The sequence below is a fragment of the Sinocyclocheilus grahami genome, unplaced genomic scaffold (assembly GCF_001515645.1).
Source record: "Sinocyclocheilus grahami isolate Dianchi unplaced genomic scaffold, SAMN03320097.WGS_v1.1 scaffold197.1, whole genome shotgun sequence".
Classification (NCBI taxonomy): Eukaryota; Metazoa; Chordata; class Actinopteri; order Cypriniformes; family Cyprinidae; genus Sinocyclocheilus; species Sinocyclocheilus grahami.
The window spans coordinates 1,158,236-1,181,773 of NW_015505376.1; the positions used below are offsets into that span (position 1 = coordinate 1,158,236).

General features: G+C 36.8%; 2 protein-coding genes across 14 annotated transcripts in view; both read right to left on the minus strand.

Annotated features, from left to right (window-relative positions):
• tnfrsf11a (tumor necrosis factor receptor superfamily, member 11a, NFKB activator) overlaps positions 1-5,433 on the minus strand; it is a 14,180-nt gene extending 8,747 nt beyond the window's left edge. Inside the window, exons 1-4 of the mRNA XM_016285455.1 lie at positions 5,121-5,433; positions 2,919-2,991; positions 2,452-2,577; positions 1,166-1,312 (exon numbers count right to left, since the gene is read on the minus strand). Of these exons, the coding sequence (XP_016140941.1) occupies positions 1,166-1,312; positions 2,452-2,577; positions 2,919-2,991; positions 5,121-5,195 (421 nt within the window). The 5' untranslated portion in view covers positions 5,196-5,433. The remainder of the gene's footprint in view (positions 1-1,165; positions 1,313-2,451; positions 2,578-2,918; positions 2,992-5,120) is intronic.
• Positions 5,434-12,282: 6,849 nt separating this feature from the next.
• Positions 12,283-23,538, minus strand: part of LOC107595141 (lisH domain and HEAT repeat-containing protein KIAA1468 homolog) — a 53,727-nt gene continuing 42,471 nt past the window's right edge. For 11 of the 13 annotated variants that reach the window (XM_016285464.1, XM_016285465.1, XM_016285471.1 and 8 more), the window contains 6 exons: positions 23,244-23,307; positions 22,747-22,885; positions 22,417-22,533; positions 19,372-19,460; positions 18,135-18,205; positions 12,283-12,901 (listed from right to left, as the gene is read on the minus strand). In XM_016285464.1, coding sequence (XP_016140950.1) covers positions 12,781-12,901; positions 18,135-18,205; positions 19,372-19,460; positions 22,417-22,533; positions 22,747-22,885; positions 23,244-23,307 — 601 coding nt within the window. In that variant the 3' untranslated portion in view covers positions 12,283-12,780. Of the gene's footprint in view, positions 12,902-18,134; positions 18,206-19,371; positions 19,461-22,416; positions 22,534-22,746; positions 22,886-23,243; positions 23,308-23,538 lie in introns of those variants that run through there. The other 2 variants (XM_016285473.1, XR_001610236.1) reach the window with 2 other exon arrangements.

Here is a 23,538-nt window from a genome sequence, read left to right on the forward strand (position 1 = left end):
ATCCATCCATCAATCTATCTACCATTCCATCAATCCATCAACCATTCCATCAATCTATCTACCATTCCATCCATCCATCAACCTATCTACCATTCCATCCATCCATCAATCTATCTACCATTCTATCAATCTATCTACCATTCCATCCATCCATCAATCTATCTACCATTCCATCAATCCATCAACCATTCCATCAATCTATCTACCATTCCATCCATCCATCAATCAATCTATCTACCATTCCATCCATCCATCAATCAATCTATCTACCATTCCATCCATCCATCCATCGCCTAATGGTTAGAGAGTCTGACTTTGAGATAGATAGAAAGATAGATGGTTTGAGTCTCGTACCGGCAGGGATTGTAGGTGGGGGGGAGTGACAGCGCGCTCTCCCACCCCCAACTTCTCCGGGTGTGTGTTCACGGTGTGTGTGTGTGCACTTTGGATGGGTTAAATGCAGAGCACTAATTCCAAGTATGGGTCACCATACTTGGCCACATGTCACGTCACTTTCACTTTTATCTATCTATCATTTTCTCAATCCATTTATTGTTTTATCAATCTACCGTTCTATCTCTCAATCTATCTCTATCTATTTTCTCAATCCATTTATTGTTTTATCAATCTATCTACTGCTCTATCTCTCATTTTATCTATCTATCTATCTATCTATCTATCTATCTATCTATCTATCTATCTATCTATCTATCTATCCAGACATATTCAAAGAAAGTATAACAGAAAGCTATAGAAAGCCTTGTGATGCTTTTAAATTTTAATTACAGTGTAAATGTCAAGATGCTAAAGATAAATTGTAAACTACAGCATGTCCAGATCCATTTCTGTGAACTGTATCCATTTGGCACTAAATTTTGTGCTCAAAACCACAGAGCTGGAACAGCCAATGATTTACTGCACTCTCAATTACGGGTCCACTTCATCTATCTATAAGGCATATGATTAATGTCTCCCACTTTAAACTTCTGAATAAACTTATAAAAGGGATAGTTCACCCTAAAATGAAAACTCTGTCATCATTTGCTCACCTTCATGTTATTCATGTCATGAACTATCCCTTTATCAATATTTTCCCCCAGAATAAGATTTTAAATGATCAAATCTTTTTCATTGTCAAATCTGTGTAGTCACCACAAGTTCTTACCGCCCATTACGACTCCTTCTCCTGCAGGACATTTTTTAATGGCCTCACAGTATTCGCAGTTGATCAGAGAGCAGTGGAAACCCTGCTTGCACCGACACGGTTCAGCCGCTATAGGGTTGCGTGGACGAGTGCGGTTAAATCCTTTACCTGTAGAGAATGATTAGCGCGTGGTGTCAAAATATAATGCGCAATTAATCAATATTCTTTCTTTACACATATTACAGTTTTTCTCAGTCGCTTTGGTGCATTTCTCGATTCATCCTTAATATTTGCAAAGAAGTCTGTACATTTCTCAAAACAATTTGCACAAACAGCACCACACAATGCCTGTAACTTACTCAAAATCCTTAGTTCATCTCTCAAAAGTAAGTATTTATTGTCAATGAGCATATCAGTGCCATCAGAATGAAAAGTCCTTGTGTCATTGTTCACAAACAAGATAGTCAAAATCCTTAGTCATGTTGTCAATATGATGTAAACTATGGCAACAGTTTGGAAGACAGTTACTGTATTGAAATGCAGAAGGCTGCACTTCTTATGTATGCCATATATCCATTTCAAAAGTACAAATTTACACATTACTGTATGTGGGATATTGATTGAAAGAAACTGGATAGGATTCACAGTTACACCTGTACTAGTGGTCTGAAAAAAAAACATTACATTATTGTGATATAGAAAAGAAAAAGAAATATGGGCACAAAGTCGAAAAAAAATGTAAAAAATAAACTAGGAAGTCCACTGTCATAATTTGTAACTGTTGTGTTGTCCTTTGTCTATATGCTTTCCAATTGATGATTGAGATGTACCTTTGAGCTATTTCAGAGAACTGGTTTATCATTGGTTGATCTACATCCTCTTCATTAGTGAAAGTCAAGATTCACTTTGCACAATTCATGGCAAATTTACAAAAAGTTTAATAAAAATGTGTCATATGCGGACAGTTTATGACAACTAGATCAACCATTTTGCATTTAATGACTAACACGATGAACTAATGACTAGATGTTTTGAGGGGTAAGACTATTACACAAAGAACTATATAATACATTTTGAACAACATGACAATAGCAACTCATAATGTAGGAAACCACAGACAAATGTATATAATCAGTTGCATGAATGTACCAAAGCAATCGCAACTTGCTCAAAATAATGAGAAACTGCTTTTATGATGTGCACAAATGACTAGACGATGTGGAGGTTGAACAAGTAGTTTTGAAAATGTAATTTCTGATTCGAGAAATGCACCAAAGCTACTGAGAAAAACTGTAAGTGACACTGACCTTCATCGCAGAACTTCTGAGGAATACATTTAGTGTCACTGTTCCAGTCCGGCTGGTATTCTTCACGGCCACAATCAAGGCACTTTGTGCTCGAACTGCCATCACAATGAGCGAAAAGATATTTTCCTGCATTGAAAGAAATATTGTGCAATAAGTTCGCTAATCTAAAGACGTAAATGTGTTTGCTGTTTTGGTCATTGGAAAAGGTCAGTGAATCCATATTGCAAAAGATTATATTCTTTTAATTGTATAGTGGAAGTCATTGTAGGTTATAGTTTGTGTGGGTGTGTGAAGGCCTCTTCCTCTTTTCTTATCCTTCTGCTTTTTAAATGGGAAAAAACGAGCAGATTTAGACCTGATCTTATTTTTCCCAGACAGGCTTCACTCACACACCATAAAATGAATGAATGGCTTGCTCTATAGGGTCTTCTACATAGTATAATTAACTAGTCTGTATTGCTGCTCACCTGGTTCACATTTTCTGCAGCATCCCCCGTTGTGCTTATATTCATTTTGTTGGCAGCTTATGGCCAGTCCTGCCTGAAATTAAGAGTTGCAACATTAGTTAAACTAACGTAGTGGCTCTTATATGATAAAATGCTTGTGACCAAACTACAGCAACATGTCACTTCAACAGATGAGACAGACAGACAGACAGACAGACAGATAGACAGACAGATAGACAGATAGACAGATAGATAGATAGATAGATAGATAGATAGATAGATAGATAGATAGATAGATGCCATGGGAGAAGCACACATTTTAAAAAAAATTTAAATGCATGCCAGTTGCTTATTTTGTAATCTGATGCAATGGCATTCAGGCATATTTGCGTGTGGCTAAAGCGTTCAAATACTTTTTGGGGTCACTGTATCTCCAGTCCTCTTGGTGATTTCTACAGTAACACAAAAACTACACAACGTTTGGCCTATTTGAACATTTGCTCTGGTCGGAATGAGAATCTTCAAGGAATAAGGATTATTTGAGTGGTAAAAGCATCAGGGAATGAAAGCGTGGGGGAGTGTGTGTATGGTGGGTGGATATTGCCCAACTCGGAAGAAGAAGAAAAAAACAAGAAGAAAAGCAAAAAAAACACCACCCACATCCCTCCAGATACCACAAAAGCATTCCATGGTTTAACAGCAGGGCAGAATTAAATGCAATCCTTTAATTCAGTGCAAATCTGAGAAAATCCAGCCGTCACTCATGTAAAAGACAATAAAAATTGAAAATAGTGCCAAGCTCAGCATACTGGGCTCTCGTGGGGGTGAAAAGGACTTGGCTGAAGTAGGTGCTTCTATAGACTGTTAAAATAGGTAGAAATAATGCTCAGATTCAACTTTTTTTGCACAGCACAGTGAAAAAATTAATTGTTTTCAAATGAGCAACACGGGCAAAGCCTTAGTTTTCTGTATTCTAGCCAACATATATTTTCAAATAATAGAAATGGAAGAGAAATATTGTTTAGGGACTACAGAAGGCAATTTATGAAATATGAAAGCTCTCTTTATCTCTCTCAAGCAAATACAAAAACAAAAAAAGCAGAAGCAAACATTTCCTATTTAGGTTTCCTGGGATTGATCACGGATCATTGGATATATCCATCATCTCAGGAAAATCCATGGGTATCATGGAAATTCATGAGGAAATATAATTTCCTTATCAGATTTGTTAATGACAACAAGCTTTGTCTAAACAAGGGACTAGTTCACTTCACTAAAACAAAAAACACATATTCAGGAAGAAACCCCAATTTATTCAAATGAAACAAGTTGTTTGTATTTCAACAACAAGTGGGGAAGTGTTTCAAAACTTTGTGAGCGGCCAACCTAGAGAGCACGTTCGGTCAAAAATGCCTGTCTAGGTAGGTCTTTTCAATTTTGAGCCACAGACTAAATTAGTGACTTGACATCCAACTACTAGCGGTTCTTTTGAACAGTTCCTTTCAATGAAAGTTTTTTTTAAAAGAGTCATCAATTCTCTTGTCATCGCGTCATTATTTGGACTTCACTGTAATTAACAGGGTCCCAGTTTAGTTTGTTGCAGCCATAATTAATCTGAGATTTAATAATGTCAAACAATGTTCAAATTCATGTACTTCACTTGACTGAAAAAATTCAATGCTGTTTATTAAAACCAACTCGTTTCGTGCGCGTGTTGACAAAACAGTCAATAAAGTCACAAACATAATTTGCATTGCGTTTTATTCTTTAACATGCCCCCATTCGGCTATTAGCTACTTACTTTTCGCCCTACCAGTCAAATCCTCAGTTCACTACACATACATTGCTCTGGTAATTTAGAAATAGGTAAATTGTTGACACGACACTGACAGCCGTTTGGGGCGATTCAGTCAGATCGAACGAAGCGATCAGACCGGTTTTTGAGATTCATTGCAAAGGTCCGACTCAAAAGAACGAGTTATTCGCGATTCGTACATCGCTAATGTAACGTTACACAACCCCTTCTCGCAACAAAGCGCTGAAATAAATAGAGGGGAATAAGGCAGTTTGGCATTGTGGTGGCCAAAAAGTAAACAGAGTGCAAAATCATAATTCCCCATAATATAAAATTCCCGGTTTACCTATAATAATTCCGTTAAATTCAAAGACGAAGTTTGGTGTATTGTAATCATTTGCAAAAAAACATAGGCTAAGCAAACTTACCTGCGTGCACAGAGCAAGAACGAAGTGTGTGATCCATCCTTGAAATATCCAACTAGCTGAAAAACTCGCTCTCATTTTTCTAAACTTTAAAAGAGGACTCTGTAATCTCAGTTTCGGTACTGTTGTATTGTCCAGGAAGGTTCAGCAGCAGACGTCTGCGCGCTTTGGGATGAAGGGATGAAGCTCCAGACTGCTGAGGTTCATTCGCAGAGAGCATGTCCCATGATGATCACTCACTCACTCACTCACGCCTCGACTGCTGCTCTCTCTGTTTCCACTGCTCTACAGTCATGTGGAAGCTGCTCAGTTTCCCACACGCTCCTCCCATTTCTCGTAATCAAAGTAGTCCCCATATAAACGGGGTCACGTTCATGTAACCAGACAATCACTGTCAGTTTCTATCGTTCAAGTCTGTAGCAGTTTAGTTGCACAGCGCCACGTCAAGCACGTGTATTTACGCTAGAGCCAAAGTGCAGTGAAGATACATTTAAGTTGTGAGATACTTGTATATCCCCAAAAATCCAAAATAGAAGCTATCTTTTGCTAGTGTACACGAAACAGAGTATACAGCTGGAATATTGTAGGCCTATCCCTCAACGCAATGCAATTGACTTGAACCTATCTATCTCTAGTCATAATTTGATTAAACTGTCAAGTTAAAACTTTTAATGCAAAATATGATTAAAATCAACACAAAGAATAGCCTACTAATGTTTGAAATCATTTAAAAAATGAGCAAGTATACAATTTTGAACATAGACTCACTTATGGAAGCTTTTTTCTGCCATCGGATTAAAAAAAAAAAGGCAATTGCGACTTTTGCAAAGGTATAAATTCTGAGAAGAAAACTCAGAATTGTGAGATAGAAACTCGTAATTGTGAGTAAAAAAAGAAAACTGTGAGATAAAAAGTCGCAATTAGCCTATACCTTTTTTATTTTTGTTCCATGGCTGGGGGGAAAAAATTACGAGATATAAACTCAGAATGCAAGATGTAAAATCTGAGTTTATGTCAGCTCTATTATTGGCCTTATACTGACTCATCCTGCACTACACAGATTTTCGTCCAATCAAATAGCTAGGTTGTTTATGGTTGCTATGCCACCTGGAGTGAGACTAATTTGCAATGCTTTAGACAAGCAAAGTCAACAACTTATTAATAAAATAGTTATGAAATCGGTTATAAAAATGGATGAGCCTGGTCTCAAAGACTATAGTTGTTGTGAGTAAATATTTAATTGTACTGTCCACTGTCCACCCTTTTTTAACATAAGAACAGGTGCAGCATTTTGAACTTGAATGTGCAAGGCTTCTATTGTCAGCCATTTCCAGTGATTTTAGCTGTACAAAAAAATTGCAAATGGGTATTTATAATATTTATTATCATAATCATAAATACACTGGTTTGTAGTGCAAATACAGTAGTTTACTGTTTACTATGACAAACCCCATATTTTGAGCATTAAATATTTTGCAGGCCTATAGCCTACTTAATATCATCCCATTTTCCTATTAATTTCAGCAGATAAACCTTAAAGGGGTCATATAATGCTGCTAAAAAGAACATTATTTTGTGTATTTGGTGTAATGAAATGTGTTTATGCGGTTTAAGGTTTAAAAACACATGACTTTCCATATACTGTACATTATTGTTTCTCCTCTATGCTCCGCCTTTCTGAAACGCGTAGATTTTTACAAAGCTCATCGGTCTGAAAAGCGAGGTGTGCTGTGATTGGCCAGCTATCCAGTGCGTTGTGATTGGCCGAATACCTCAAGCGTGTGACGCAAATGTTATGCCCCTTACCATACTGTGATGCCTTGTCCGGTCGGAGCTACGAGACAAAAACATTAAAACCCATTATAAACGAGGCATTTGTTGCATCCAGTGGGGACATAATTACGGATTATAATGACTTATACTGTCTTTTTACGCGTTGCATCGCGCCGCATAAACATAAAACCATATCTGCATTGTGATCGGAGAAATGACAAACAACAAGTGCTACTCTACACTGCCCAAAACTCGCGTTTGAATCATCAGTGGCAAATTCTTTAAATATAAAAAAACGTACTTACAATCTGTGAGTCAGAACAGCCGGCATTGTAGTCTACTCTACCAGGATCAGGAAACAGTCCTCCATAAAATGTGCTGCACACGGGGGGCGTGGCAGAGTCTTAACTTTGATAAAGAATATCTCTTTGGTTTTGAGACCTTAGTCTTTGCAACTTCAGGGATCTTATCTATGCACAATCAGCTTGTAACACTCCAAAGAGAACGTAAAACTTGAATTCGCATCATATGACCCCTTTAATTTCTTAAAAATTTAAAATTGGTTTTGTGGTCCTGGAACTTACAGTTTTCAGAAGAATAACATATAGTTAAATGACGAATAATGTTTCTTAATGAGATTAGAAAGTAATGGTCCACTAGTTTGTGGCCTCTCTGAGCAGAAGGTCATTCTATGTAATGTTAAACTGTGAGTTGTTTGCTCGTAATTCTTATGAGGTTTAACTGTCAGCTCATAATTGCTCACTTGGCATCTGTCTTAGTGGGTGAATGAGGCAGATAGCGATGCTTTCGGGACGTATGTGGGGGTGTTTGAAACATTGCCAGAAGTTTCACTAATTCACCATCCCTCTCGCTTTCAAGAACAAAGCTGCCGTGTGTCTGTTCCTTTAAGCCACCACTGCCTGCTTTGAATAACAGTCATCAGTAAAGCTGAAGGGCATGTTTTGGCATCCATGCACTCTCCATCATGCAGCTACCGCACCACCCCACATGCAAATCAGGTGAACATGGTGTCCTTAATTCATGGAGGCCTTTCAAAGCTGCTATGTCAGGTAGATATGGAGATGTCACAATAGACTGGTTGTTCTAGCACGGAAAAACAACACTGAACCAATCCAACCTATGTGAATATGTTATGCTTTCATAATTAAAAACATTGCATGTTTTGTGGGGCATAAATTAAAAAAAAAGTCAGGGTGATGCAACAACAGGAGAAAATTCTAATATGTGTGTGTATGTATATATATATATATATATATATATATATATATATACACATATGTGTATATATATATTACATATTACATGTGTATATGCATGGGTGCCAGAATCGAAGTAATACAGGCTCCAATTTGAAATTTTATCGCATACCTGCTGCCACTGACAGACAAAAATAAATGACGACAGCTGTGGTTAAAGGCACAATATGTAAGATTTTTGTAATAAAATATCCCAAAACTACTTGCACTGTGTTTCATGCAGCTGTGTATTTATGTTATGCCAAAAATTCCCAAGATTTTGTAAATCCAGAGAAATTCCCATTTTAAATAATAGGCTTGTTTTAGATGCGCCTCGCCTCGCCTGAAATGTAGGCGAGAGTAGGCGGCTGCAGTGAGGGGAGGAGTGAAATAAGCGCAGTCAAGACGGACAGTTCTGACCTCTCGAAGAGGAGCAGATACCAACAAGATCAAAGGCGGATATCGTGTTATTCTCACTCATGTGCTGTGCTGTAATTTCATAATACATAATGATATATTAATGATATAAAATTATATATAAATATAAATATACACTGTCGTTCAAAAGTTTTAGATCAGTAAGACTTGTAATGTTTTTTAAAAGAAATTTCAAAGTAATTTCAAATTTTTTTTTTTTACATTTTTAAAGAAGTCTCTTATGCTCATCAAGGCTGCATTTATTTGTTCAAAAATACAGAAAAAAACAGTAATCTCGCTAAATGTAATTACAATATAAAATAATGGTTTCTATTTTAATATCCTTTAAAATATAATTTATTTCTGTGATGCAAAGCTGAATTTCCATCAGCTATTACTCCAGTATAAAGTGTCACGTGACCCTTAAGAAATTATTCTAATATGCTGATTTATTATTAGAATTATCAATGTTGACAACAGTTGTGCTGCCAAATATTTTATTGGAAACTGCGATACTTTTTTCAGGATTCTTTGATGAATAAAAAAAGTAAAAAAGAACAGCATTTATTCAAAATATAAATATATTCTAACAATATAAATCTTTGCTATCACTTCTTAACAATTTAACACATCCTTGCTGAATAAAAGAAAGAATAAAAATGTACTGACCCCAAACTTCTAAACTGTAGTGTATATTGTTAGAAAAGGTTTCTATTTTAATCGCTTTACATCAAGGAAATTGCTACAAAGAATATTGCACCTGAAAGAACCATTTACCGGATCATCTGATAGGGGGGAGAGGGGGTCGACTGCAGTGAAGAAGTCTTCAGGATGTCCCAGAGTGTCCAGCAAGTGCCAGGACCGTCTCCTCTGAGGAGTCAGCTACGGAATCGTGTCAACACCAGTGCAGAGCTTGCTCAGGAATGGCAGCAGGTTGGTGTGAAAGCATCTGCATGCACAGTGAGGCCAATACTTTTGGACAATGACCTGGTGTCAAGAAGGGCAGCAAAGAAGCCACTTCTCAAAGAAAAACATCAAGGACAGACTGAAATTCTGCAGGAATAAGGACTGGACAGCAGAAGACTGGTGCAAAGTTATTTTCTCTGATGAAGCTCCCTTCCGACTGTTTGGGACATCTGGAAAATCGATTGTTCGGAGAAGAAAAGGTGAACACTACCATGAGTCCTGTGTTGTGCCAACAGTGAAGCATCCTGAGACCAATCATGTGTGGGGTTGCTTTTCAACCAAGGGAGTGGACTCTCTCATAATTCTGCCCAAAAACCCTGTCATGAATAAAGATTGGTATCAAAACGTCCTGCAAGAGCGGCTTCTTCCAACGATCCATGAGCAATTTGGTGATGATCCACGTGTTTTCCAGCATGACGGAGCACCATGTCACAAATCACTGCTAAAACTTTTGGCCATGACTGTATATATACATTTTTTTTTTATATATATATATATCTATCTATCTATCAATCAGAGTTTGCATTAGACTTTAACATAAATATGTTATATATGTATACACACACATATATATATATACACACATGTATACATCAAATCAAAGTTGTGTAGGGCAACCAACATTAAAATGTTGAAAAGAACAGGAAATGACATCATAGAGAGTACACCAGTGGACACAGACCACTTTGTGTGTTAAGGTCAAGAAGTCTTAAAATATCAGATAATTCTGTCTTTCTATGTCAAAATGAAAATTGAGATAAAAAAAATCATAATTATTGTATAAAAAGTCAATTTTGACATACGTAAAGGGTTAGTTCACCCAAAGATGAAAATTCTGTCATTAATTACTCACCTTCATGTCGTTTCAAACCCGTAAGACCTTCGTTCATCTTCAGAACACAAATTAAGATATTTTTGATGGAATCTGAGAGCTGTCTGACCCTCTATAGACAACAACATAGACGACACTGGATCTGTTTCCTACGTTGTTGTGATTTGATCTGAACGAAAACAGCGTATCCGTGTGACGCAGCTGACACAGAACAGCATACGTTGTTTACATCCAGCGAATACTCTCCAAAATGGCGCTACAGGGTGATGCGGCGGAGACGAATTGTTGAATAAAGTCTTTTTTTTTTCTTTTGTGTACAAAAAGTATTCTTGTAGCTTCGTAAAATTACGGTTGAACCCCTGATGTCACGGATTATTTTACCGATCTCCTTGCTACGTCTCTGGACTTGGGAACATTTCAGTTGTATTGCTGTCTATGTAGGGTCAGACAGCTCTCAGATTCCATCAAAAATATCTTAATTTGTGTTCCGAAGATGAATGAAGGTCTTACGGGTTTGAAACGACTTGAGGGTGAGTAATTAATGACATAATTTTCATTTTTGGGTGAACTAACCCTTTAATAATATGAATGAGACAAAATGAGACAAAATTAAATAATAATTTACTAAGATTAACTAAGTAATTGAGATAAAAAGTCAACATATGACATACTAAGCCATAATCATGAAATAAAAAGTTGAAATTATGACATAAAATGATCAAAATGGTGCCGATACCCTTGTGGGCAGTGCGCCGACATACAGGGCTGTTGTGCTATGGGTGTCCCGAGTTTGAATCCTGCCTCCCTCTCCCTCTCAATTCACTTCCTGTCAACTCTAAACTATCCCATCACAATAAAAGGCAAAAATAACTCTTTAAAAAATAAATAAATAAAATGATTACAATTAAAAGACAAAACCATGACATTAAAAGTAAAAAAATGACAAATTTAGTTAAAATAAGACAAGACAGAATCATTAGATTAAAAAGTTAAAAAAGTCTCCAAAACTCCTTCATAACTTGCCATCAAAGTGGTCACATATTGGCCGGAACTGAAAGCTTTTTAGTTCCTGTTTGCTGTCTTGTTATGCACTCAGTCAACAACGCAACCGGAATAAAAACACAGAGAGGCAGAATGTTCCCGTGGTTTTATGCAGCCGCTCTCTCCGGGCTTGGAAATGTTCCTAAATAAAATTAATGCCGCGATTTCAATATTCATAAGGATTCATTTTTAGGTGTCGTCAATACATCAGTTTTGTACGTTAATTATCATGAGATCACGTTGGACTCACAGTGCTCTTCAACTCTTGCCCTGCGCTCATGAGTAACTTATCCCAGCTGATACATTTCCACATACTACAGTAGATCAGCTCCAAATCATGCGCAGGTTACCTCGTGCTAGAGAAAATATTTTATGCAAATACGAGCTCTGTCGTTTTTCATGAATTGGATGAAAGAATAAAAGTTACACAAGCGCTGAGGGTAAACACAAAAGTTACAAATTTAAATTAATATGCAAATTTCGTTTTCCTTCAGTCAATAAATGATCAAACACACAGGCTTCTGTAGAATCATGGCAGTATTTCCTCCCGCCAACTGCTGACCACGTGATCAAGGGGCCCTTGAACTTTAAAACCTTTGCTCCAAATGCAGAGGAAAACAAGGCACGGCTTTGATGTTCTCAAGTTTTTCGTTGGTTTTCAAGGCCAAGCGTTTATTGTAGTAACACCTGTCGAAGTGCAAAATATGCAGCACAATTCAGTTGCATTAGAGATATGCTGTATATAAACTGAAATGAACCTCATGCAAACAATGTGCTACTGATTTGCTGTATCAGAAGTACTTAAGTGCAGATTTATTATGACTGCTGTCAAGCCAGACGTCTAAGAGAGCGTTCAAGAGACAACACACTGAATCAGAAGTACATAAGTAGTCTTCACATTTTATTATCTTACGACACGAATTTTCAAATATACATGATAATGGGTACTGTTCTCTTGATTCACTGTATTTTACAGTTATTTACTGTTGGAGTATATCCAAAATAAGAGAAACAAAACCCCAGACAATTTTACACACTCATAGAAAATATTCTCCAGAGACACAGCAACACATAAAAGACAACAAGACGAGGAAGGAATCATTGTTTTGATTTCATAAAGTTCACATTGTCCAAAAAACAAACAAACAAAAAGTCTAGTGATGCAAATAAGCCTTCTGAAATAAAATAGAAATTAAAAAAAAGGAAAACATTGAAACATGAGTGCAAATTTCTTTGGAGGCTGGAAAAAATTTAAGACATAAATATGTTAAAAATATAGCCTATCAAATCAAAGACGAACAAAAGAAAGGCAGACAATTGACTTCAAGTAGGAGATCCCAGAAAGTGGATGGTTCATGGGAAACACCCAAAACAGCTCTCATTTCTTTCTCTGGAAAACATTCGCCAGCATGGCACCTGAGGTGGTCAGCTGGCCCATCTTACTTAGAAACTTGGTCTTTGCGTCCTCACCCACCAGACTCGCTGCAATAGAGATGGACCTGAAATAGACATCACCGCATTCATAGGTCAGAATCCACCCACCAATCAAGGGTCGTATAAGCACCAGCTGCTGATACAGTGGGGAAAATATTTATTTGATCCCCTGCTGATTTTGTAAGTTTGCCCACTTACAAAGACATGAAGGGACTATAATTTTTATGGTAGGTTTATTTTAACGGATAGAGACAGAATATCAACCAAAAAATCCAGAAAAAACACATTATATGAAGGTTAGAAATGGATTTGCATTTCAGTGAGTGAAATAAGTATTTGATCCAAAAGCAAAACATGACTTAGTACTTAGCAAAACCCTTGTTGGCAAGCACAGAGGTAAGACGCTTTTTGTAGTTGGTCACCAGGCTTGCACACATCTCAGGAGGGATTTTGATCCACTCCTCTTTACGCATCCTCTCTAAATCCTTGAGAAGGGTCTGGCTGCAGCCTTGCACTCTCAGACACTTGCGCTTCCGCTAGCGACGTCACTTGCAGTCTTTTTTATTTTGTTCTATTTATTGATTACTTTTTGTTTGAATCTCTCAACATTTTACAACAGTAGCCAGGTGGTGAAGACAAGAAAAAAGAAACTAACTTACAATGCCACTTGCAATCGCCACTTGCACTCTCCGATACCTGCGACGTTACTTGCAATCGACACAAATCGGCGTGTTGCCAATGGAGACAAGACGCTGTGAACATCCCATCCCCAAGAACACCATCCCTGCAGTCAAGCACGGAGGTGGAAGCATTATGCTTTGGGGCTGTTTTTCTGCTAAGGGTACAGGACAACTTCACCGCTAGCGACGTCACTTGCAGTCTTTTTTATTTTGTTCTATTTATTGATTACTTTTTGTTTGAATCTCTCAACATTTTACAACAGTAGCCAGGTGGTGAAGACAAGAAAAAAGAAACTAACTTACAATGCCACTTGCAATCGCCACTTGCACTCTCCGATACCTGCGACGTTACTTGCAATCGACACAAATCGGCATGTTGCCAATGGAGACAAGACGCTGTGAACATCCCATCCCCAAGAACACCATCCCTGCAGTCAAGCACGGAGATGGAAGCATTATGCTTTGGGGCCGTTTTTCTGCTAAGGGTACAGGACAACTTCACCGCATTGAGGGGCAAATGGACGGGGCCATGTACTGTAAAATCTTGGAAGAGAACCTCCTTCCCTCAGCCAGAACACTGAAGATGGGTCATGGATGGGTCTTCCAGCATGACAATGACCCGAAACATACCGCCAAGGCAACAAAGGAGTGGCTCAAAAAGAAGCACATTAAGGTCATGGAGTGGCCTAGCCAGTCTCCAGACCTCAATCCTACAGAAAATCTGTGGAGGGAGCTGAAACTTCGAGTAGCCAAAAGACAGCCAACAACCCTTAAGGATTTAGAGAGGATGTGTAAAGAGGGGTGGATCAAAATCCCTCCTGAGATGTGTGTAAATCTGATGACCAACTACAAAAAACATCTTACCTCTGTGCTTGCCATCAAGGGTTTTGCCACCAAGTACCAAGTCATGTTTTGCTTGGGGATCAAATACTTATTTCACTCACTGAAATGCAAATCCATTTCTAACTTTTATATAATGTGTTTTTTTCTGGATTTTTTGGTTGGTCTCCATACATTAAAATAAACCTACCATAAAAATGACAGACCCTTCAATTCTTTGTAAGTGGGCAAACTTACAAAATCAGCAGGGGATCAAATAAATATTTTCCACACTCTCGCTTTCTTTCTCTCTCTCTCTATCTATCTATCTATTAGGGATGTTCATTTTAACCGGTTAACCGTTAACCGACCGTGAAGAATTTTGACAGATTAATACGATCAGTTAGATGGTTTAAAAAGTCATTTATTTATTTTTAGTAATTTATCAAAATATTTAAAAAGGTTTGCTGCATGGTTGAAATACGCTACGCGTATATAAAAAAGTTTTTTTTTTTTAGAGGAAAAAAAAACAAAGTCGCGTCTAAATCGCATTTTATTATTTCATTCAGAAATAGGCTTAATGCCGATACGAAATGTTTACAAACATTATAATAAACACTGTAAACATAGCTAGGCTATTTTAGTTCCCCTCACTCCACAACAAACCCTTTCAATTAACAGTATTTAGAAAAGAACAAGAATTAAAAATATAAGAAGCTATAGCTAAACGACAAGCCAAAACAAATTCATTAAGGCTAAAACGAAACTTAAACCAACGTTGCGTCTCTCATTCGACACAAAATCAAATGTTTCCATATTCGCGATGTATTTGAATGCCAAAATATTATTTATTATGTACTTTACTCACATTCCAATATCCACTTAAAACAAAATGGTTTGCATAACATCATTCACGGCAGTACAGTGATAACGATTAACAGTACAGATTTTACTACATATTTAAACCGAGCAGTGTGTTTGACTGACTGTATTTTATTATGAATATGAGCAGGCTGCATTGTCAAGGTAGCAATGCTTAACTGTGTGCGTGCATGCGGCGCTAGCACAATCATTTGAATTTTTTCCTTCTAATAGTGGAAGCAACTACTCTTTTTAGTCATAAAGATAATCGGAATTGTGTACATTCACAATAAAAACAAATCTTTGTGCTTTTGTAAAATAAGTCAAATAAATAGGATGCTGCTTTCTGCCGTCTGGTTTCCTTTCGCGCAGCACAAAAATGAACTGAAACTCTGAATACTAGGCTACTTGTTGCACAGTTTTTCTTTTGTTTTCTTAATTAAGTAAAAAATATATTTCTCGTATAAGCCTATTTATTGTTATATATATAGGCCTATAGCCTAGCTTTATTATGTTCTTCTCCGCTCGCAGAAGCGCTGCATGTGCGTGATGTGATATGATGACCATGTGAATCCTCATGATCTGTTGTTTGCTGCTTTTTGCGCATGTAAAATTAATCCCCGGGAAACAAATGTTAGTATTTTTTCACAGACACGTATCCTTTCTAATTTAATTAAATCTTGTTGGTTAACAGTTAATAATCTGTTAACGAGCATCGGTTGTCGGTTAGGAAAAATAACCGAAATGAACATCCCTACTATCTATCATTCAGCGTGAGACTCATGCAGTTGACACGGTTCTCACACTCTCATGCCACACATCTACTTTCTCACGGAGTCAAAAGCAGCCCCAGTTAAACTGTAATAATAGGATATTGCCAAAACCAATTTGGTAAAGACTCCAGTGCGTATTTGTGTTTGCGCTCTGGAAAGCATCAATTGTTTCTATTTACAACGTGTTTTTGTTGCATTGAGCAGTGTAGTAGGTCACAGACATATCTGTTGATTACTTGAACACCTGTGATTGGCCACTGCGGGCAAGTTAGTCAGAATTCACAAACCTCTAAATGTTGAATTTTTGCCTGCATGCTCGCAAATCCTCTCATTGTAACTAAGTGTAACACAATGTAAATAAGAGCTTCACTGATTATAATGAAACATTGTGAGATCGCGCTAAAATGAATTGAGAGCTGTTTTTGTGATTAGATGCAAGTGCTATTTGCTGGCTTTCTAGGCTTACATAATCCATTTCGAATTTGAATAATGTTTTGAATTAGAAGCAATAGGACAAAAATACTACAGTAGAACAAATAAATAAGAAATGCTTCATTCACTGTATAAAGTAATCAAATACATAAAAACACTGCATATTCTTCACTGTGTTAATTAAATGTATTTCTTAAAGCTACAAAAGTGATTTAGTCAAGAACAGTGAGAGATTTTCTCTCTTTTGTTGTTTGATTAATATGAATGACAGACAGCAGGTATATTAGACTGCTGTCACTTTAAGAGCTACCCGGATCCAATATACTGTTACACGCGTTTGCTTTCAATTAAGACCTAAATTACTGTGAACTTACAAATTTAAAAATGTTTAAATGTAATTTCTTCCTGTTTAGGCAAAGCTGAATTTTCTTATTATTATCTAAGCTGAAACCTGTTGTGCTGCTCAATATTTTTGTGAAAATTGTGAACTGTGTGTTTTTCTGGATTCTCTGATAATTTTTTCTTTTTTTTTGCAATATATTAGTTGTATATATAATATGTCCGTTGTCACATTTTGGCAGATTGGGCGTGAATAAAACTTTGCAAGGTCATGCAAAAGAAATAACACATAGTTATGTGATGAACGGAATCATTTTTGAGTGAAGATTTTACCACCATCTCGGTTTTATGCTTAAAAACACTCAGTAAATCACTTTGTCTTTCGCATCTTTTTTTACATCTTGCTCTTGAACTTGTTTCCCCTAAACATTCACGCTGTAAATGTCACCCGCCCAACTAATTAAATATAAAGATCCCAGAACAACCCACACCATTTGGGAGAGGCAGACTCAATTGATGTATCATGACTTGTAGTGACAGTCACAATCATAGACTTCACTGCAGTTATAAAGTTCGAACATTTATAAATATCTCAACAAAACCACTGGAAGCGTTGCTACGATACCAACTGTGAAATTTAAAAGACAAGTGCTGTTTATAATCAAGCCACATCTTTAGGTTAAAGGTTTTAAAGAGTGCCACACGCGTTCGCAGGCTGGGTATGTTTCGTTTTGGAAACCTCAGTTAGAGAGAGTCCTTAGCAAGCAAAAATCTTGACTGTACATACCCTCTCACTTCTTCACAAAGTCATTCAACTCTTGAAAATCGCAAACTTCAGCAAATAAAAATCCATTGTGCATATTATACTACGCTTTATATAAGGAAAAAACAGTCAGCACCAAATTTGGAGTGGAAATATTAAATAAATAACAGTGTAAGTGTCCATGTAGCTTTACACAGCTGCTATAAGTGTAATATGAAGCAGCAGTACCATTGGCCTACAGGCACAGCCCAAATGGAGCGGGTTTGCAATAATTATGTGGCTAAACCAGTGGCCTGCAATGCCCGATGGGAACTATCTAGCAGTGGAGACACTGAGTCAAACCCAAGCTGAACTCAAACGGATAAATCGTTGAGGAAATTAACATGTGCAAAGAATTCCTGAGTACGTGTTCTTGAGAACTCTTGTAAAATTATTTACTTTTACTCCGCTACTAAATGAGCACTTGTTCGCTTGTTTTGTTTTGTGGCCAGGGAATTATTTAAACTAAAACAGGAGAAGCAGGCACTGTATTCATTAGATTTTCCTCTTAGTGATGAGGCTTCATTTGCAGTAAATAAGAACACTAAACATGGTGACTGTATGAATGAAATGAATGAGTTTGTCTTCTCACCCTTGTGCCTCTCCAATGCCTTTGTTCTCCACCTTTATTTCACACTCCTTTATCATGGAACTGAGAATAACCTAAAGGACAAACGGGAAAAGAGGGAGTATTCTTAGAGCACTGCTGGGAAGTCTGACATACACGCAGACACACGCACATCAGCTGGACATTACTAGGCAAAGGAAATTAAATAAATAGAAATTGGGTTACACGACATGCAGCGTGATAAAATGTTAGGACAACAAGACTAGACCAGGCTTTGGAAAAGCACACAATGTTATGGGTCTGTATTTAATTAAGAATTATAGGTGGTGGTTGTTGTAGTTGTGTCATACAATTCAATTCAATTCAAGTTTATTTGCATAGCGCTTTTCATGATACAAATCATTGCAAAGCAGCTTTACAGAAAATTAAGTTTCTACAATATATTTAGCAGTAGCTTGTCAGTGACTATGTCAACTATGACTATGTGTGGTGACTATGTCAAATTGATGTACATATGGCAGAAATGTACGGTAAAATTCAGGTAATGACGTAATCAAACAGACGATAAACACTATTAAAGGGTTATTCACCCAAAAATGAAAATTCTGTCATTAATTACTCACCCTCGTGTTGTGTGGCGGCACTGTTGTTGTGCCGAATTCTGCACCCCTGCCAGATTATGCACCCCTCGTTGAAGTCGCTACCTGATTGCCTAATTCCAATCCCACCCCAATCCTAACCCCTCCCCCACACCTACTCCTAAACCTACCAATACTAGGGGGTGCATAATCTGGCAGGGTGTAAATTTCGGCACTACACCGGTGCTGACCCAAATCCAGCGTGATGACGTCATGATACTGTCGTGAACGCGCGTCCACAAGTGACACAGTAGAGACGAAAATGTGGAATAAAGTCGTTATTTTTGTTTTCTTTGCGCAAAAAAGTATTCTCGTAGCTTTGTAACTTTACAGTTGAACCACTGATGTCACACGGACTACTTTGTAGATCATCTTGGTACTTTTCTGGACCTTGAACGTGGTAGTTACCTTGCTGTCTATGGGAGGGTCAGAGAGCCCTCATATTTCATAAAAAATATCTTAATTGGTGTTCCGAAGATAAACGAAGGTCTTACGGGTTTGGAACAACACGAGGGTGAGTAATTAATGACAGAATTTTCCTTTTTGGGTGAACTAACCCTTTAACAGCAATGATTATATGCTGCAATCAAAGATAAATGTTTTTTGAAATCTTGATTTAATACCTCGTGCTCCGGAGAGAGCTGCTCCATATCTGTCCTCAAACATCTCAGTCCAGGGAGGAAATGATTCACCATGAGTTCTTCAGAAATAACTAAAGCCCCGGAGTTAAGAAAAGACTGTCAAACATACCTGTGAAATATACACGTCTACCCATCTACAGTTCAGTATGCATACTTGGGGAGAAAAAAAAAATTTAAATAAATATACGGAGTGTCAATTTACACTATCGCTTTGTTGGCAGAGGTTATTTACACTAACTCCGCCAACCAATGTGTGATTGGGGTAGTCAACACTACAAAAGACGACCATCAAACATCAGCTCCAGTGGTGTAGATGGTAAAACACGTGCCATAGTCTTTTAGACTTTTTTTTCTCCCTTTTCAAATCTCATATCACATTGAAAAGGCATTTATTTTCAATAAAATTTAAGGAAATAATCAAAAAGTTGAAAAAGTATCGGGTAGGGTTAGGGTAGGTGTAGGGAGGGCTTTATTGTCCTAATAAGGTGGCATCCACTTAATAATTTGAATTCAAATGATAATTTACACTCAATACGTTATTATTTTATATTGTTTTATAATGTGCTACAATACTGAGGGGCAGATAATTGCCATTATTTGCAATAAGTAGCATAATAAGAAAATCCTGCTATTGTGTCAGTGTAAATAGAATCTTACAGCGCAAAAATACTATAACTCCAATAAAAATTTAATACATTGAAACTATATAACAGAAAAATTAAACAACAAAAAAATGAAAATAAAATTTAAAATGTAAAACTATAATCAACCTATAATTCAGGTTGTTAATAATTTCATTAAATTGAAATGATAAAACTACAACTACATGAAAATAGAGTGGAAACAACAAAAAAGACTGAAAATAAAATAAAAACTAATTCAAAATTGAATAATATAATACACCTCTAATTAGGGCTGTTGATCTATAAATGTTTCATGAAATAAATTACTAACTAAAACACTGAAGAAAAATAAAACGACTATAAAACTAATAGTCACTGAGTAAAAACAAAAACAAGACAGAAAAAAGTCATTCGAAATTTAAAACTGTATTAGACCTAGAATTATGGCCGTTTATCTTTTATGAAATTAGTTAAATGATTTACCAATTAATTATGTTACACCACGATGTTACATGATATACCAATGAATTGATTATTTGAAATAAATAATTAAACCGCATACACCAATATTTGCTGTGAAAAATGTATTCTTAATACAGCTAAATATTAAATTTCTACTAAATGAACATGTAATTGACACCTCTGCTCACAATGCCCCTGAAAATATAAATACTAATTCCAAATATTATACGAATTTGGATTTTCAAGAATAACTGGTAATTCAGCTGAATCGACTAAAAACCGCAAATGAATGAAACAACAAACACAGTGTGTTAACTCGAGTTACTGGTATCAGCCTGATGATCGTCGCACCCCTAAAAGCGACCAAACAGAAACCATGACCACCACAAAACTTGATATAAACCCAACCGTGAGAAATTTGCACTGTTAAACCCCATAATGACTTGCACTTTTACAGTAAATACACACCAGTATACAGTCCATGATCCAGACTCAACCTCATATTGATCATGTTGCAAAACCTCAAAACACAGACAGGACGAGGTTTTACAAAACTGCCTGGGGGGCAAGCCACTGCTACAGGGGGGTCTCCACTGTGACACAGCAGACAAAAATAAAATGAAACAAGACAAAAGAGCATCTGCAAAGGCATGTATGCTGGGAATCCTGACCAAAGGGCTGGGCTAGACTCTCTTCGCTCAAACAGACAACATCATAGAGCAGTTAACGACAAATTCTGCCATCCACCCTGCAATTTAGTGTACAAAAATGGCTGAGGTTTATTTTCTTTCTTTTCCTGCCAGTGGGATATGCAAAAATTTTCGCAACGACCAAGCTCTCAGAAGAAAAGGAGGGGGAAAAAAAAAGAGAGTGAGAATGCAAATCCAGCTATGGAGACTCATGTCCAGCTTAAATAGTTGACCATCGCTCAAAAACTCAAAAAGCACAGAGAGAAAGTGGCCACACAGACTGTGTGTTCAGTATCTGTTATTAAGTTGAAACTGGAGGTAAGACTGTGGTTATACTGTGCAAGCTGCCATACGCCACAAAATCAGTAGAGAAACCAGTGAAAGATGGCTCCTGCTCCCAAACATCAGCAGTGGAGGTGTACAGTCCAATTCCGCTGTCTATCTGTTTTCAATTTGTAATCAAAATGTTCCCTCTTAGAGAAAAATCAACTTCTGGAAATGCAAACCGCTGGGCATTACTGAGGCTTACAAAAACAATAAAACCGCTTGATTGATTCGTTGAAAAAAGCCTGAAACGGTCAGCCAAATGATTGCCCTGACTGTTCATGGATTGTCTGATGTATCCCCAAAATAGCAAAGGCTTGACAAAATGACGTTACAATCTGATTGGTTTACGCAAATTTCAGGTTTTTAAATAGCTGTCCCACTGAGAAACAGATGCTGATTTAGACACAAACAGCTTTTCAATTAACGGAATTGTATAAAATTATATGAATAAACAAAATGTAAAAAATATATATGTTATCCGTTACGTGTAATACAATACTAAGTATAGAGGACACATATTTTCAACAGAGGCGAAAGTTTAAGATGGTTTTTCCAAGTAAAAAAAAAGAAAAAAAAAAGATAGATTTGTTTCTTCCAGACAAGCAGATTTTTGCTTCACAAGACATTATTTGATAGACTGGAGACGTGGATTATTTGTGTATTACTGTAATGTTTTTATCAGCTGTTTGGACTCTCATTCTGACGGCACCCATTCATTGCAGAGGATGTGATGTGATACTACATTTTTCCAAATCTGTTCAGATGAACAAAAAAAAAACTTCATCTAAATTTTTCATACATTTTCATTTTTGGGTGAAGTATTCCTTTCATGCTAATAGTCAAAACCTTGCTATGTAAGACAAGTTGAAAGGTGGTTCTAAACACACACAATTAGAAGTCAAATTTAGAAATATATAAAAGGATACAACAGCAGGATAAGGCGCTGTATGCCTCAAACAGTTGAGTGGCAATGTCAATTCTTTTACTCTCCACTGTCTGCTGGTTGTTGCACAGAGCCAGTTTGTGCAAATGAGGAAGAACAACTGTGGAAAAAATAAACAGACAGATAACAGGACATGAAAGAAACAGAAAATACTTCGGCCACAGTATAATGTATGTGCACTAAAGGGTAAACACAGCCACAGAAGCATGACGGTACTGTTATCATCACATTACGATACGCTATGGTGTTTTTCCTCTGTGCAAACAGTGAAAAACTTTGCATATGCAAGTGAATACATCGTGATGACGCTCACATTCATCTCTGAAGCGTGGCTCTGCATTGGGTCCTACTCTTCCAAATGTTTTGATGATTTCCATGTGCAAAGAATGCTGGTCCTGATACTGGGGGTCTTCCAGAAAAGAGGCCAGCTGCATTTTCACTCTCTCTAGCAGCTAATAAACACACATATGACACAAAAATAAATAAGAATTTCTCTATACACTTTGTAAACCTTAGTCCAAATTATATATATTTAGATTATATTTTTATACTTTTTTTTTTTGCTGTAAATAATAATAAATATATAATTATGTATAATATATATATAATAAATATATACATTTATTTATTTGATATTTTTCATTTTATGTTGTATTTAAAGCCCTGAACTGTGTTCTGTTGGGATGTATTTATTTATTATATAACAATAATCAAACATGTACATTTTTCAATAAACTAGAGATTTAAATACTTTAAAATTGACAAATATATGTGGGTTGTGTGGGTGTCTGTAATATGGAAGACTCGTACCTCTTTTTGCGTTACGGTTTCCATAATAGTTCCGAAGGCAGGTATTGTTGATATCCTCACTGAGCTGAAAGCAGAAAATCCGTCACTATACATCCAAAAGAAACCATTCCATTACCCACTAAAATGATAAAAGATGCATGAATGGAACAGAACCATGAGATGCCAATCACTTGATGGAATATGTGGTAAGCAAGATGATTAATGTCACATGATCATTCCCATGTCAGTATGAAAACCAAAACAGAAACAAACAGACAACAAATATCCCCCCCTCCCAGAAAAGTAAAAAAAAAAA